Genomic DNA, 18,110 nt, shown 5'->3' with positions numbered 1-18,110 from the left:
TGTGTGTGAGTGAGTGTGTGTGTGAGAGTGTGTGTGTGTGTGTGTGTGTGTGTGTGTGTGTGTGTGAATCAGATATATATTCAGCATCATCCTCTCATCATCAGCCTGGTGAAAAACTCCCAGAATTCCTGTGGAGCCTCAGATCTGCAGTGTTTGAGTGGAGGTCGATCTGTGACCTACATCTGAGGATGAGTCCGCCGCTCTTCATCACTCACACCGCTTTCTCTTTCTGTTCAGACTTTGCCTGCTGACTCACACCGTTTTCAGTTTAGAACACATAGATAGATAGATGTGATTTTGTTATTCGTGTTATCAGACTCATTTTCACTCTATTAGCATCTATAATCAACTCTAGGTATCTAAAAACATTAATCACATTCATCTTGTTGCTATGGTAACAATATTCCAGCTCTTAAGTTGCCACGGACCAATCAGAGGATCTCAGACACGCCCACTTCCATTAAACCACCTGCATATTCATCAGTGTGTGTGTGTGTGTGAGAGAGTGGGTGTGTGTGTGTGTGTGCAATAGTGTACGCGACCCCTAGAGGACGCAGTGTCTCGTTCCCTACTCAGGGAACCATGGTTACATAAGTAACCTGTGTGTTTGTGTGTGTGTGTGTGTTTGTGTGGGTGTGTTTGTGTGTGTGTTTGCGTGTGTGTTTGTTTGTGTGTGTGTGTGTGTGTTTGCGTGTGTGTTTGTTTGTGTGTGTGTGTGTGTGTTTGCGTGTGTGTTTGTTTGTGTGTGTGTGAGAGAGTGGGTGTGTGTGTGTGTGCAATAGTGTACGCGTTTTTGTGACAAATGAGGACATAAATGTGTATAATGACAAAGGTATGACAGGTATTACAAGGAGAAGGTGACTTTTCAGGACATTACCCCATGTCCCCACTTTTCAAAACGCTTATAAATCACACAGAATGGAGTGTATTGAAAATCTGAAATAGCAGAAAGTCTCCTGTGAGGGGTAGGTTTAGGGGTAGGGTTGGTGTAGGGCAATAGAATATACGGTCTGTACAGTATAAAAACCATTACACCTATGGAGAGTCCCCATAAACCATAAAAACAAACCTGTGTGTGTGTGTGTGTGTGTGTTTGTGTGTCTGTGTGTGTTATGACAAAGGTATGACAGGTATTACAAGGAGAAGGTGACTTTTCAGGACATTACCCCATGTCCCCACTTTTCAAAACGCTTATAAATCACACAGAATGGAGTGTATTGAAAATCTGAAATAGCAGAAAGTCTCCTGTGAGGGGTAGGTTTAGGGGTAGGGTTGGTGTAGGGCAATAGAATATACGGTCTGTACAGTATAAAAACCATTACACCTATGGAGAGTCCCCATAAACCATAAAAATGTGTGTGTGTGTGTGTGTGTGTGTGTGTTTGTGTTTGCGTGTGTGTGTGTGTTTGTTTGTGTGTGTGTGTGTGTGTACATCCGTGAGTGCCAGAGTTGGGTATAACGAGTTACTGTATTCTAATTACTTTTCCTGGTAACGCAGTAAAGTAATGCGTTACATTTTAAATTTATGTAATTTGATTACAGTTACTAATGTCAACAAAAGTACGTTACTTAAGTTACAAATGCAGTGTTAAAAATATGAAGTAAAAATCATGTTTTGCGCGTCAGTATGCCCTTTAATAAATCACCGGAGATTGCGAGCTAAAATGCAGACGAGTCCTACAACATTAAATGCTATGAAAGTTTGCCTATCATATTTCCAAATGTTGCACTCCATTTCACATATTTTAGTCTGGCATTATAGTTTGGGAAAAGTTCAACAAGTGAATGTGTACAGTAAGTTTATGTCACAGAAACACTGACAGAAGTGTAAATGACTCAGAATGAGATCCTCCGCTGGATCAAGCCCCGTCGCATCGCACTCTTCTTCTGAGGTAAACTCTAGGCTTATTCCTCACAGCGCGTCTTCTTCCAAAAACAAAAAGTAGCCGAGATGAACTTGAATCTTTCTTTGTTTACAGAGGTGATGTGGACTTTAACATGCTCGCGCGTCTCGAGCTTGGTTTCGCGTGGATGATGATCTTATAGTGCGCGACGGCATGATCACGTCACAGCTGAGCTCAGGCGGGAAAGACTGTACCTCGCGTTGGTTTCATACGGATTATTTGATCAGAGAATATATGTTTTCGACATGACTTACTTCATTTAAAAAATAGACACTTCAAGCTTTCTTTAGATATATTCCTCATTTTAGTGACTCGTTTCAGGAAGATATTCGAATGCAGAAAGCGCACCCTATTTGTTTCCTTTATTTTACAAAACCAAAAAAAACAAGTTTTGTTGATATTGCGAGTTTATACAAATAATACTTGTCATTTTTCAGTCAATATTAAATGAATGAAAGAACTAGCCTAAGAGTATCACTACGTAGTGTTTTTGAGCTTTGATAACTTGAAAAGTAAAGTAAACTTGAAAGTAACTTCAAAGTATATTACTTTTTAGAAAGTGATTACTTTTTAAACGCAGTAATCAGTAATGTAATCAAATTGCAATTTTAAAGAAGTAATTAGTACTTTGTAGTGGATTACTTTTTTGAGTAACTTACCCAACACTAGTGAGTGCAATAGTGAGTTTGTATTTGTGAGTGTGTGAGCGATAGTGAGTGTGTGTGTGTGTGTGTGTGTGTGTACATACGAGTGAGTGTTAGTGTGTGTTGTCATGGGAACTAAACAAGTGTTTCCTCCACCTGAGCTCAGACTGGAACAGAGTGGGAGCCTCAGCAGGGGGCGGGGCTAATTCTGCCTCATCAGCCAATCACACGGCACAAATCCATTCCACTCTCAGCAGCAGCAGCAGCAGCAGCAGCAGGACAGATGTGTTCATCAGGACTGAATCAGTCAGTATCAGGACAGTCTGAGTCTCTGCTCACAAACACCTTCACAAATCAAGAGCTCAGAGCCACTCACAACCATCCAGAGAAATCAAGAGACACCACACACACACACACTCGCGCCTCCTACGCAACACATTTCCCTGCTGTTACACACGGACCGAAGCAGCACAGATCCAGCATCACTTGTGTGTTTGCAGTGCTGATCAGACAACTGACGTCTGACTGCCTCAGTTTGAACAGGAAACAAGAAGACGACACACACACACACACACACGCACACACACACACACACACACACGCACACACACACACACACACACACGCACACACACACACACACACACACGCACACACACACACACACACACACGCACACACACACACACACACACACGCACACACACACACACACACACACGCACACACACACACACACACACACGCACACACACACACACACACACACAAGACGCTTCCTGGGTCATTTGTATTTATTTGTGGCCACACACACACACACACACACTCACACACATTCTTCACATTACTCTTCATTATGGAGGCCGTCCAGGAGGCCTGAGAGTCTCGGAGCATTAGCATGTTAAAAGGCCCGCGGGTTGTCACACACACACACACACACTGGCACTGTGACCCGCCCCACCCAGCAGGCATTTCTCAGGCTCTGTTGAGGTCGTCATGGCGACTCAGCACTTAACAAAAGCATTTCTCAGCGGCATTATTCACACGCAAGAGAAAAGACACTGAAAGACATGGAGGAGGGGCGAGAGACACACACACACACACAACAGCAGAGAGAGAGAGAGAGAGAGAGAGTGAAGGTGAACACGAGGAGGTGAAGTTCTGACTGATGACCTCAGAAACACACTCAACACACAGACGAGAGACCGAAACCAGCCTGACCGCCGAAAACACACTGCAACACGCTAAACGCTCAAACCACAGCAACCACGATAGCAGAAGACACGGCAGTGATCAAGTAATACCCAAATAAAGCCATTCATTCGACTAGAGTTACATTCCCACCACAAACAACTACAGCAACAAACAATATCTATAATGATAACTACAACTATAATTAAAATAACTATAATGTTAACTATAAAAATAGCGATAACTAAAATAATAATAATGATAACGATAATGACAAATATAATGATGAAATTAAAACTAAAATAATTATGATACCAATAACTAATGATAACTATAACTAGAGTACAACGATAATTAATAACTATAAGGATAACTATAGTAATAGCGATAACTGAAATTATTATAATGATAGCAATACCTGTAATGATAACTATAACGATAATTAATAACTACTATAACTATAGTAATAGCGATAGCTGAAATAATCTGTAATGATAACTATAACGATAAGTAATATCTACTATAACAATAACTATAGTAATAGCGATAGCTGAAATAATCTGTAATGATAACTATAACGATAATTAATATCTACTATAACAATAACTATAGTAATAGCGATAGCTGAAATAATCTGTAATGATAACTATAACGATAATTAATATCTACTATAACAATAACTATAGTAATAGCGATAGCTGAAATAATCTGTAATGATAACTATAACGATAATTAATATCTACTATAACAATAACTATAGTAATAGCGATAGCTGAAATAATCTGTAATGATAACTATAACGATAATTAATATCTACTATAACAATAACTATAGTAATAGCGATAGCTGAAATAATCTGTAATGATAACTATAACGATAATTAATATCTACTATAACAATAACTATAGTAATAGCGATAGCTGAAATAATCTGTAATGATAACTATAACGATAATTAATATCTACTATAACAATAACTATAGTAATAGCGATAGCTGAAATAATCTGTAATGATAACTATAACGATAATTAATAACTACAATAACTATAGTAATAGCGATAGCTGAAATAATCTGTAATGATAACTATAACGATAATTAATATCTACTATAACAATAACTATAGTAATAGCGATAGCTGAAATAATCTGTAATGATAACTATAACGATAATTAATATCTACTATAACAATAACTATAGTAATAGCGATAGCTGAAATAATCTGTAATGATAACTATAACGATAATTAATATCTACTATAACAATAACTATAGTAATAGCGATAGCTGAAATAATCTGTAATGATAACTATAACGATAATTAATATCTACTATAACAATAACTATAGTAATAGCGATAGCTGAAATAATCTGTAATGATAACTATAACGATAATTAATATCTACTATAACAATAACTATAGTAATAGCGATAGCTGAAATAATCTGTAATGATAACTATAACGATAATTAATATCTACTATAACAATAACTATAGTAATAGCGATAGCTGAAATAATCTGTAATGATAACTATAACGATAATTAATATCTACTATAACAATAACTATAGTAATAGCGATAGCTGAAATAATCTGTAATGATAACTATAACGATAATTAATATCTACTATAACAATAACTATAGTAATAGCGATAGCTGAAATAATCTGTAATGATAACTATAACGATAATTAATATCTACTATAACAATAACTATAGTAATAGCGATAGCTGAAATAATCTGTAATGATAACTATAACGATAATTAATATCTACTATAACAATAACTATAGTAATAGCGATAGCTGAAATAATCTGTAATGATAACTATAACGATAATTAATATCTACTATAACAATAACTATAGTAATAGCGATAGCTGAAATAATCTGTAATGATAACTATAACGATAATTAATATCTACTATAACAATAACTATAGTAATAGCGATAGCTGAAATAATCTGTAATGATAACTATAACGATAATTAATATCTACTATAACAATAACTATAGTAATAGCGATAGCTGAAATAATCTGTAATGATAACTATAACGATAATTAATATCTACTATAACAATAACTATAGTAATAGCGATAGCTGAAATAATCTGTAATGATAACTATAACGATAATTAATATCTACTATAACAATAACTATAGTAATAGCGATAGCTGAAATAATCTGTAATGATAACTATAACGATAATTAATATCTACTATAACAATAACTATAGTAATAGCGATAGCTGAAATAATCTGTAATGATAACTATAACGATAATTAATATCTACTATAACAATAACTATAGTAATAGCGATAGCTGAAATAATCTGTAATGATAACTATAACGATAATTAATATCTACTATAACAATAACTATAGTAATAGCGATAGCTGAAATAATCTGTAATGATAACTATAACGATAATTAATATCTACTATAACAATAACTATAGTAATAGCGATAGCTGAAATAATCTGTAATGATAACTATAACGATAATTAATATCTACTATAACAATAACTATAGTAATAGCGATAGCTGAAATAATTATAATGATAGCAATAATTATAAGGATAACTATAACGATAATTAATATCTACTATAACGATAACTATAGTAATAGCGCTAACTGAAATAATTATAAGGATAACTATAATGGTAACTGCAAAAATAAATAAAATACCTATGATGATAACTAACTATAACAATAACGATAACTAAAATATTATAATGATAACGATAACTACAATGATAACTAATAACATAACATTTTTAATAATTACTCAAACTCTAAGAGAGTACTTTCGTGATATAGTTTTAATAATCGCTATAACAATAGTAACTATAACAATGATAATGACTATAATAACAATAAATGTATGAATCAACTTTAATAATCAACACAATTTTACCTAAACATTAACTATAATGAAACTATAATAATAGAAATAACTGTAACAATAACTATAACCATACAGTTAGTTTTAATAATCGCTCTACTTTCAGGAGAATAGTGAACTCCACACCACAACATAACGAAAACAGTAGAGACGAATGATATCGATAGAATCGTTTCGAGGGTTTTTTTGTTCAAGCTGATGAACGATAAAAACTTTGACAGCCAATCAGAATGCAGCCTGCTTTTTTTTGGTGTGGAGACTAATATTGCTATCGTCATAGTTATGATGATAGCTAATATTATAATTATTATTATTACGACTTCAAGCTCATAAAGCAACTTCTTAGGAGGACTTCTAAAGTCTTCTAAAGAGCCTGATAACTAAATACAACATCTACGAGAACTTGAAGACAGCGTGTTCCTTTCATAAGTGTCCTACAGAGAAAGCAGATGACTTCAGTTACTCAAACACACCTCAGAAACACAACCAGCCACTTACTTTTAACAAGGTTTGGGAAAGCCGTCTGAATTCATAGTGACTTTGAACATTTAACAGAGAGAGCAGAAGAACACTGAACACTGAAAGACATAAACACTGAATATCTAAAAGCATCTGAATATGAACGCTCATGAACATAATTCCCATCTCAGTGTTTCTTCGGCAAAGGCTTTACTGCTATTTACTGTGTGGCAGGGAAAGACACATCAGCATCTCATAATCTGCCAAACAGATGCTGGAAACATGATCATCTGAAGAGCAAACACACACTGAACCTGATGCACACGACACAAAACAACCTGCAGGCATCACAAACACTCACAGCACAAACACAACGACAGAAAAACACACACACACTCACACACACACACACACACACACACACACACTCTCACATACACATACACACACACACACACACACACACACACACACACACACACACACACACACACACACACACACACACACACACACACACACACACACACACGCACACTCACACACACACACACACAGTCACACTCACTCTCACACTCACACACACAGGCACACTCACACAGTCACACACACACACACACACACACACACGCACACAGTCACACACACACAGTCACACTCACTCTCACACACACACACGCACACGCGCACACACACACACAGTCACACTCACTCTCACACACTCACTCACTCACTTACTCACTCACACACACACACACACACCTCTAGTATGACACACTCCTCCTCAGCAGTATTTTTATCCCTCTCAGCAGGTGTGATGCGAGCGCTGAGCGCTGCTCTCTGATTGGATGAGACGTGGCAGCAGCTGTTACACACGTATGAATCAATCTATAAGTGCATACACACACACACACACGCACACACACATGCTCAGGTGTCACTTGGGCCTATTCCTCTTTCATTAAACACACTCTCGAGGCTCAGCACTACAAAAACAAGTCCTGGCGCTGTGTTAACGGCCGCTAACAGCTCTTACACCACTGATAGAGAGATGATCCGCGCTGGCCATCTGACCCTTGACCCTCACAGACACAAAGAGCAGCTGAACTGCATGTAAATCAGGGCTCAACAATGAGGATGTCCTGATGCCCGGGGCCACTGAGGGCCAGTGTATCCACTGCACCAGTGCTAAATCTCAACATTTGATGTGTTACATGTTTTTATGTCTTACAGACTTACACAATCGGTCTTGGATACTTTGAATTATTGAGCCCTGTAAAATAAAGAGATGTTTAAACATCACTGACTGAGCGAGCGTTTCTGTCAGCACCATTAAAACTCTACAAAACAGACCTAGTCCTGCAGTTTTGTCTCATATTAATTGGCTTGTAATGCATCTTTTCTGTCAGAATGAACAAAACTCATGAATGCAGCGGAGCGTGTTTCTCCAGCGGCCGTCCATCAGGCCACAGTCACGCAATCACGTGAAGACCGATCGCTGCACATTCTTGACTAGCAATTAATGTGCACTACACTGGATCTGCTTCCATGTCAAATAACCTGAAGCAAATGGAGACAGATCTGCTAAACCAAAATCCATTCACTCGCTCATTTATTAATACCGAGCCACTGCATGTTGGAGCAAAGGTCATGTATTATACATCACTGCCGACCTACAAATGCACAGATGTCACGCAAGCGTTCAGTCCTACAAAACAAGCACATTGAAAATAGTGGTTGACCGATATATTGCCAAGGCCGATATATCGGCCGATATTTGACATTTTTCAAATATCGGCATCGGCCGATAAGTTTATCTGTTTGGCCGATGTGTCCGAGGCGGGACTTTTATTTTGACGGCTCTGAAAACGACAGCACACAGCGCTCACACTTATTGTCTGCTGTCATAATTTAAGAGTTCTTTCTAATAGGAATAGAAGTCTGTCTAATAATCAGATAGGATTATAAACAAAGGAATTAAAAGCTATACAAAAAAAGTACTATAATGATTGCTTTTATATTATTAGTAATAGAAAGGCAAACGTAATACTTTCTTGTTTACCCAGCATTTAGCAAATACACGTTTAGATCATTTAAACAGATCTTTGAATGTCTGATAAGCATTTAATTTCACAAACCTTGCAGACTTAGCTGTGAGATCTTATAAAGTGCGCGTTTGTATCCTGCATGATCGCGTGTTTTCTGTGTGACGGTCGGTCCGTGCGAATTCAGCTTAATTTACACATTTATCATTTTCAAATTTCTTAAAATATTAATTAGAATTAATAAAAATGATATATATACCGTATTGGCCTGAATATAAGACGACCCCCCTTTTTTCAGATGTACCTTTTGGAAAAAGGCTTTTAAAAAAAGAAATCTTGTTTTTTCTCAGTAAAACACATTTTGTCTTCAATTATTTTCATATGGCATATTTTTCCTATTTTAATTTTTGTTTTGAAAGTATGGTAAAAACTGGTCAAATGTACCAACAATCACATTTAAAAAATATACACTTTTTGATATACCATTAAAAAAAACAAAAAAACAGGTAGCCCATCTGAATTAGGACATTTAGGCTATCCATCTAATAGTAGGTTGCTCGGAGGCAGTGTCAGCAGCGGCAATCCACCTGTCACTCAAGTGGCCACGCCCTTAATTATGCAGAACTTTAAGGCTTAAAATAATTTAAAAGGATGAGTTATTAAAAAATGAACCCCCCTCACAGTTGTCATGAAGGGCAAAATTAGCTATATAGACCAAAATAATTTTTTTGAACCAGGCTGTAAACATGTTTTTTTCTGCTGTAAAGTTGGGCATTTTAACATGGGGTGTCTATGGGACTGACTCTCTTTTGCAGCCAGCCTCTAGCGGCCAGTCGATGAATTACAGTTTAAGTCACTTTCTTGTTGGCTTCACGAGAGAGAGCGGGAGGTTGCCGCTTGATTACATTACGTATTTCATGGCACACTCGTTTTATGCGTATTTGGCGCCACCTATTGTTGTGGGTGTATTATTGACATGTCAAAGTCTAGACCCTGAATATAAGACGACCGCGTTTTTTCAGATGTATTTCCAAGAAAAAAACATTGTCTTATATTCGGGTCAATACGGTATATCGGTTTAATATCAGCCACCCTGCTCTCTAATGGTGCTTTTCCACTGCGTGGTACGACTCGGCTCGGTACGGCAAGGCACGGTTCGGCTCGGCACGGTTTGCGTTTCCACAGCAGTTTAGTACTGCTTTAGAGTGGGCGGGATTATTTACATGTCGTTATAGTTGCCCCGCCTATACTACCACGACTCCTAAAAAAAACTTTTTCATTCCGTGTCGCCCCATCGTGCTCTCGCTGGATCCGCTCCTCTGCTATCAACGAGAGGAACGTCTGTTCTTCCGCAACAGACAACAAAACTTTTTGGTTGTTAAAAAAAAGGTGCGCTCGTTCAAAACAGTTGCGTTCGATCCTTCGCTGGCTGTGCTGATTTAAATCTAGCGGTTCTTTTGTGTTTATGTCGCAAGTTCAGTGACGCAGGTAGTGACGATTCTCTCCGGCCAATCCGTGATCAGCAGAGTTTACACGTCACGTTTTGTTAACGGTACGGTTCACTTGGAACCCCAACTGAGGTGGTACTAAAAAAAGTACCAGGTACTGTACCCAGTGGAAAACCCCCCAAAAGTGAACCGTACCGAGCCGTACCGCGCCGTACCATGCAGTGGAAAAGCACCATAAGATACTGGCATCGGCTCTCAAAAAACCAATATCGGTCGACCACTAATTGAAAGATCTGAAGCAGGTTCTTACCCGAGACGGAGATCTTCATGGACGCCTCCAGCGGTCTGTTGTTGTCCAGGGCTCGGCTGAGTCGGATCTCTCCGGTGCTCTGGTTCAGAAGCACCAAATTCAGCTCGTTTCCAGCCTGGAAGCTGTAGTGGAGCTGATCGGAGATGTCCGGGTCGTGAGCCGGGATCCGGCCAATCACACCCGACGGGAAGCTGTTGGTCTTATCGGTTACGTAGTTGTTAAATATAATCTGGAAGTTCTTGAGGACGGGGACGTTGTCGTTCTTGTCGATGAGTTTGATGTGGACCGTGGCTCTGCTGACCAGCGGCGCAGACGTGGCTTGAACTACGATGATATACTCCGAACGCGTCTCGTAGTCAAGGTCGGTCAGAGCGGTGAGCTCGCCGGAGAAGATGTCCAGTTGGAAGACCTCAGGGATGTTGCCTTCGACGATCTGGTACATGATTTGAGCGTTGCTGCCTTCATCTGGGTCTGACGCAGATATGTGGGCCACCACGAGCCCGATGGGACTGTTCTCTTCTACGAAGATATCAAACTCATCTTTCTCGAACACAGGCGGGTTGTCATTTACGTCTAAAACGGTCACCTGGATATCAACCGGCGTCTTGAGCGGCGGAACACCTTTATCCACCGCGAAGGCTTGGAGGTTATAAACGGGCGTGTTTTCTCGGTCAAGGCGTCGCAGGGTTCGTACGATCCCCGACGTGGACTCGATGATGAAGTCTCCATCTCCGTCTTCTCCGCCCTGGAACGTGTAGAAGACGCGTCCGTTGAGGCCCGAGTCTCGGTCGGTCGCGGACACCTGCAGGACGCTGGTGAAGGTGGGAATGTCCTCCAAGACTGAGCCCAAGTAACGGTCACGAAGGAACACGGGCGAGTTGTCGTTCACGTCGTTCACCAGGATCTCCAAGTAAGTGGTGTCGGATTTCTGCGGGATGCCGTTGTCTCGAGCCGTGATGGCGAGCGTGTAAGAAACTTGATCTTCGTAGTCCAGCTCCATCTGCGTGGTTACCGCACCGCTATCCGGGTCGATGTTAAACTGCGGGATGCTGTCATCCATGAAGTACGTGATTCGAGCGTTCTCGCCCGTGTCCTCGTCCGTTGCGCTAATCATCACTACGATCGTCCCGACAGGCCGGTCTTCGTTGATGTTGACCGTGTAATGCGAGCTCTGGAAAACCGGCCTGTGCGTGTTAGCGTCCGTTACGTTAACGTAAACCTTAGCGGTGTCGAAGCGCGTGCCGTCAGACGCCGTTACGGTGAGGACGTACTGTCTTTCCAGTTTATAGTCCAACGGTAGCGCGAGTGTAATCAGGCCTCCGCCGCTCTGGCTAGTGATGGAAAAACGGTTTCTCGTATTCCCAGTCGAGATCTGATACGTAATAACGCCGTTAATATCCTGATCGATGGCGGACACGGTGACGACGCTCGTTCCTACAGCCGCGTCCTCGTTCAGACGCATGTAGTAGGCCTTTTGTGTGAACTCAGGGTTGTTGTCGTTGACGTCTAGAATAGTCATGCTGATGCTAGCGGACGAGGACATGGGTGGCGTTCCGTGGTCTCGCGCCTCCACTCCGAAGCTATAGAAGTCCACGCTTTCTCTGTCCAGTTCCGATGCTACGACGATCCAGCCGGTGCTGTTGTTGATGGTGAACGGGAAGTTGGGCGTGGTCTCTGTGAGATGATATTCCAAACGGGAATTATCTCCCGCATCGGCGTCTACGGCTTGAATATGAATGACGGAATATCCAACTGGAACGTTCTCCAGCACTGTAGCTTGGAAAGGAGTGCTTACGAATATCGGAGCGTTGTCGTTAACGTCCAGTACTTGCACTGTGATGAGACCGCTGATGTTGGAGAGTGGCGGGCGTCCACCATCTTGCGCTCGAATGCGAAGCGTGTACTCTTTATTCATCTCGTAATCCAGCTGGCTCACCAAATCTAATTTTCCCGTTTGGGCATCGATGTAAAACTGGCCCCTTGTGTTGCCGCTCATTATGCTAAAATGGACAACGGCATTGTTCCCGCGGTCCTGGTCTGTCGCCGTCACCTGCAGGATTTCAGTGTTGGGCGACAAGTCTTCGGGAACCTTAACGACATAGCGTTTCTCGCTGAACTGCGGCGCGTTGTCGTTATCGTCCTCCACGATGATGTGGACGGTCGCCGTTGCACTTCGGGGGCCGGGATCCCGTCCTTGGTCGTTGGCTTCGACTAGAAGCACATAGGATTCGACCGTTTCACGGTCAACCAGTCCTCGCGTGCGAATAACGCCAGACCGGGAATCGATCTCAAAAACATCGTTAGTCCCATTGTTGTTGTTCAGCAAATGATAAAGGATGTTTCCGTTAACGGGAGCGTCACCATCCGTGGCGCGCACAGTTAGAACCTCGTAACCAATCTCCAGATTCTCACGTACGCTTTCTTTATAATCCTGCTGCTCAAATACGGGGTCGTGATCGTTCGTATCGCTAACCGTTACAGTAAGAGTGGCCATTGCCGTACGTCGTGGCGTTCCACGATCAACCGCCGTGACCCTAAAAACATGCATGTCCTTAGTTTCTCTATCTAGTATCTCCACGGTGGAAACGACTCCGCTTGACGAGTCGACGGTGAAGAGATTGTTGGAGCGACTATCAAACAATGCCTCTAAGAAATATTCCAGCCTTCCAGCTTCACCCTCATCCGGGTCAACTGCTTTTAAAACAACAACAAAAGTCCCAGCTGGTTGATTCTCCGCAACGGACACCTGATACATGGGAGGCTGGAACTGAGGGTTATTGTTGACGTTCCTCTTCCTTCTGCTCAGCAGACCCGAGTTCGAACCCGCGGCCCGCTGCAGTAACTTCCTCAGGTGCGCTTGCGTGAAAGGGCCGCGGCCCACGCGCCAATGCGCATGCGCGAAACCACGACGTGCGCCTCTTTCGCAGCGCAGCGTAAACTCCAGCAACGAGTCGCGAGTGAAACACAGCGGAGCGGAAGTGAACAGCATCCCTTTGGAGATATAAAGCGCTGAAGTCCCCCTTTGCTCCTGTTAACAAACGTTGTTTTTCACAAGACTCACCGGCGCATGTGCAACACTGAACTCATACGTCTTCCGCCCGGAACTGCTTCCATGTACAACTGTTGGCGCAAGCTACATTACAGTGATTATTACGTTTTGAATATGGACATTTTTCTTACAAAAAACGCATCGATTCGCTACAGGAGGCCTTTGTTCACCCCCCAGAGCCATGTGAGACACTGTTTTTTATGGATGGGCACTTTTTATCCCGTCCTTGGTCGTTGGCTTCGACTAGAAGCACATAGGATTCGACCGTTTCACGGTCAACCAGTCCTCGCGTGCGAATAACGCCAGACCGGGAATCGATCTCAAAAACATCGTTAGTCCCATTGTTGTTGTTCAGCAAATGATAAAGGATGTTTCCGTTAACGGGAGCGTCACCATCCGTGGCGCGCACAGTTAGAACCTCGTAACCAATCTCCAGATTCTCACGTACGCTTTCTTTATAATCCTGCTGCTCAAATACGGGGTCGTGATCGTTCGTATCGCTAACCGTTACAGTAAGAGTGGCCATTGCCGTACGTCGTGGCGTTCCACGATCAACCGCCGTGACCCTAAAAACATGCATGTCCTTAGTTTCTCTATCTAGTATCTCCACGGTGGAAACGACTCCGCTTGACGAGTCGACGGTGAAGAGATTGTTGGAGCGACTATCAAACAATGCCTCTAAGAAATATTCCAGCCTTCCAGCTTCACCCTCATCCGGGTCAACTGCTTTTAAAACAACAACAAAAGTCCCGGCTGGTTGATTCTCCGCAACGGACACCTGATACATGGGAGGCTGGAACTGAGGGTTATTGTTGACGTTCCTCTTCCTTCTGCTCAGCAGACCCGAGTTCGAACCCGCGGCCCGCTGCAGTAACTTCCTCAGGTGCGCTTGCGTGAAAGGGCCGCGGCCCACGCGCCAATGCGCATGCGCGAAACCACGACGTGCGCCTCTTTCGCAGCGCAGCGTAAACTCCAGCAACGAGTCGCGAGTGAAACACAGCGGAGCGGAAGTGAACAGCATCCCTTTGGAGATATAAAGCGCTGAAGTCCCGGTTACGTTACAGTCGCCCGGTAACACACCAAACACCCGGAAAACAGCAGTGTTCGCCTGGCGGCACTTTGAAGTCGCGTCTGTTAAACTTATAATCTCCACGTCCAGGTTATTCGATTCCCGTTTGCGTTCCCTCGCGCAGTTCTTCCCGTGTACGTGCACATCATACCGACTCGTTACGAGGTGTCTAAAACCGGACGCGTTATCCAAACACTCCGCGACCGCGTACACGCTGAACGGGTTCAGAAGAACCGAGTCGCAGTTCAAAGCGTCAGAAAGAGTCAGAACACCCGCATCCGGGCGCAGGAGACTCCGGGCGAAGCGCGGCGTGATGAGCTGCTCCAGCGCGCAAGCGGCGCTTCGCTCCAGACCGGCGATCGCGCTGCCCTTTCCCGCATTCTCACTCACGTGAACAACGAAGCAATCCACGAGCCACGGGAGTTTGAGCCACCCCAAAACAAAGAGCAACAAGCCCCGCTTCATCGCTCCTCGGTGCATGCTGCGAATGAATTAAAGCCAGTTTTTCTCCGCAAAGTTGGCGTGCGGAGTCTCCATGCTGATCCACACACACACACACCTCCAGTGAGCAGGGATCGAGTCTGGGGAGGGGATCATTAACATAAACCTGATTCACAGAGAAAGGGAGAGGGGGCAGATCTTAAAAGGGCAACTGCAATTGCCCCAAAACAACCGGCCAGTGCTGCGCATTCAGATCAATTAAAGACGCGTATCTATGGAAAAGTCACATATTTTGGTTCTGCCCTGCTGAAAAAACAACCATCACACAGATTCTAATAGTTTCCACTACAAATACCATTACAAACCATCAACTTTCAACCATTAAAACCATTAAAACTAGTTCTCTGTAGTGTGTTTTGGGACATATTCCATTAGGGTGTATTGGTTTTAACAAGCTACCAATAGAAGGTGAACAATTAGTCCCAGTATAAACCATTACACATTCTGTGTGTTTTTTTAATCGTTGTCTTCTGGTGAGAGAACGCTCTCATGATTTTCTCATTTGGTTCCCAAAATACAACCAAGCAGGAAGGAAAATCTCCAAATAGCACTAACTATAAACTAAAATTAAATATTTATGGTCATAGTTTGGTTGAGTTGTTTCTTCTGCTTAGCTATGTAAACAAAATACTCGTTTATGAATGCACAAATACAAGTCATGCATTCGAAACCCGCAGTAAAACGAGCATTATTTCGGGCACCAGTGAGAGAGGTTTGTGCGTAAAGCCAGAGTGAGCTGGAGACATGCGGCTTTTAAGCTCCAGAAGTGTTGTTCTGGCGCCCTCTGCTGGCCGGAGCGCGTCGGCGCATGTCCCTTCTTCCGTTCACCTCACAGAAAGCTGGGGTTTCATTGTGTTTGTCTGTTGTACATAATCACATTTAAATACCAATACGTTTATATGTACACATATTTGGAGTATTTAAATGAACAGCTGCACCGGTCTTGTGAAGTGCGCGTGCGTTTGCTCACCGCTAGAGGGAGGAAGACCCTGGATCAAAGTAAACACGTTTCCCTGTAAATCATCTACTCAGTCTTTACATTACTGACTAATGCTACATATGACTTATGGTTTAACACCAGCGTTTAGTAAATCCGATTAATATTTTACTTCACGTATCATAAAGTTCTCACATATATTAGCAAATGTTCTAATCTGCCCAGCAACTCGCACGATTTTTTTCTGAGAATAAAAATAGACAAAGTCGCAAAAGTTTTTTTTTATATATATATAATAATAATAATAATAAATAAATAGCAGGAGTAATTGGTAGTAAAGAATCAATAAATAAATACGATACGAACATCCTTATAGCTCTTTTGTAACATAAATTGGATTTGTTTATTTTGTTTCCTTATACTCCCATACAATAATTAACATGTGAGAGAACGATACCATAGATAATGAACTCTGATTCTGCTTTTATATAACACTACAGTTGATTTCGACATTATTAATGTTTTCCAACATGATTTATCAATTACACCCAAACATTTTACTGACACCTATTTTATTTTTTTAATCCACATTTCTCACATTATTAACGGTTTGCTGATTATAAAATAATATACACTTTGTTTTACTAAAACTCAGTAAGAACCTGTTAGCATCTCATCAAAACATAAGACGACTTTCAATACTCTAGACACCTTACAAATGTCATTTATATACAGTACAAACCATTTAGGGCCTAACACCGAACCTTGTGGTACACCACAAGTAACCTTCAATAAATCACGATTCATGCTAACATATTGATATCTATCCTCAAGATACCTTCCATAACCATGAATAAGCTAGCCCTCTTACACCATATCTTTCTAATTTCATCAATAGTAAGCCATGATCAATTGTTTCGAAAGATTTTTAAAAAGCTTCCGTGTATATAAAGATTTGTCTCACTGCGTCTAGATGACCAAATCTGTAAATCTCCCCTCGACAACCACAAACAGATTTATGTGACTATTCATTCCACTAAGATTAATATGGCTACTTAGAAAATGAATAACGGTTCATGAAATATTGATTACGTGTAACTGATTATGTGAGAAGAGAGTGATCGTGATATGACCCGTGAGAAAACCAGAAAACGTTTTATACAAACACAAAGCACGCAGGCTCAGTTTTTCCTGTTTTTATTGTTGCTGGAGGCCCTAATACAACATAAACTGTAAGCTTTACAAAAAACAAAAAAAATAAAGACCAAAAGAAAACTCGACAAATAATAATCCACCCCGAAGAAAACAACGAAGCCGTCTGACGCTCCCAGATGGACAGAGAGGGGAATGTGTTTGCTGCTTCACACGTTACACACACTCGTCTGCGTGGACTCGAGCAGAAAGTTTAATATTACCAGCAAGACAATGGTCATAATACATACATACGTGTGTATATTTATATATATATTTATATAATCACCCGCTCCTCGTTTATTCCTGACACGCGTATGCGACGGGTGAGACTACAAGAAAACTTGTTCTTCTGATGGTGGGAGAAAAGCTCCGCCCCCACTGCGATGATGTCACCGAGAGCCAATCAGACGCTGTCTTAATACAACATGATTACAGACCAGAGAGAGAGAGAGAGA

The 18,110-nt window shown here is 41.6% G+C and overlaps 1 protein-coding gene across 1 annotated transcript in view; it reads right to left on the bottom strand.

The window, feature by feature from the left end:
• LOC107574442 (cadherin EGF LAG seven-pass G-type receptor 2-like) overlaps positions 1-15,490 on the bottom strand; it is a 52,641-nt gene extending 37,151 nt beyond the window's left edge. Inside the window, exons 1-2 of the mRNA XM_016260880.1 lie at positions 14,733-15,490; positions 10,906-13,651 (exon numbers count right to left, since the gene is read on the bottom strand). Coding sequence (XP_016116366.1) covers positions 10,906-13,651; positions 14,733-15,488 — 3,502 coding nt within the window. The 5' untranslated portion in view covers positions 15,489-15,490. The remainder of the gene's footprint in view (positions 1-10,905; positions 13,652-14,732) is intronic.
• Positions 15,491-18,110: the final 2,620 nt, after the last annotated feature.

The sequence above is a fragment of the Sinocyclocheilus grahami genome, unplaced genomic scaffold (genome assembly GCF_001515645.1).
Source record: "Sinocyclocheilus grahami isolate Dianchi unplaced genomic scaffold, SAMN03320097.WGS_v1.1 scaffold2229.1, whole genome shotgun sequence".
In the NCBI taxonomy this organism is placed as follows: domain Eukaryota; kingdom Metazoa; phylum Chordata; class Actinopteri; order Cypriniformes; family Cyprinidae; genus Sinocyclocheilus; species Sinocyclocheilus grahami.
Note: the sequence above shows the minus strand (reverse complement) of the source record. Positions and strands in the feature narration are given on the sequence as shown.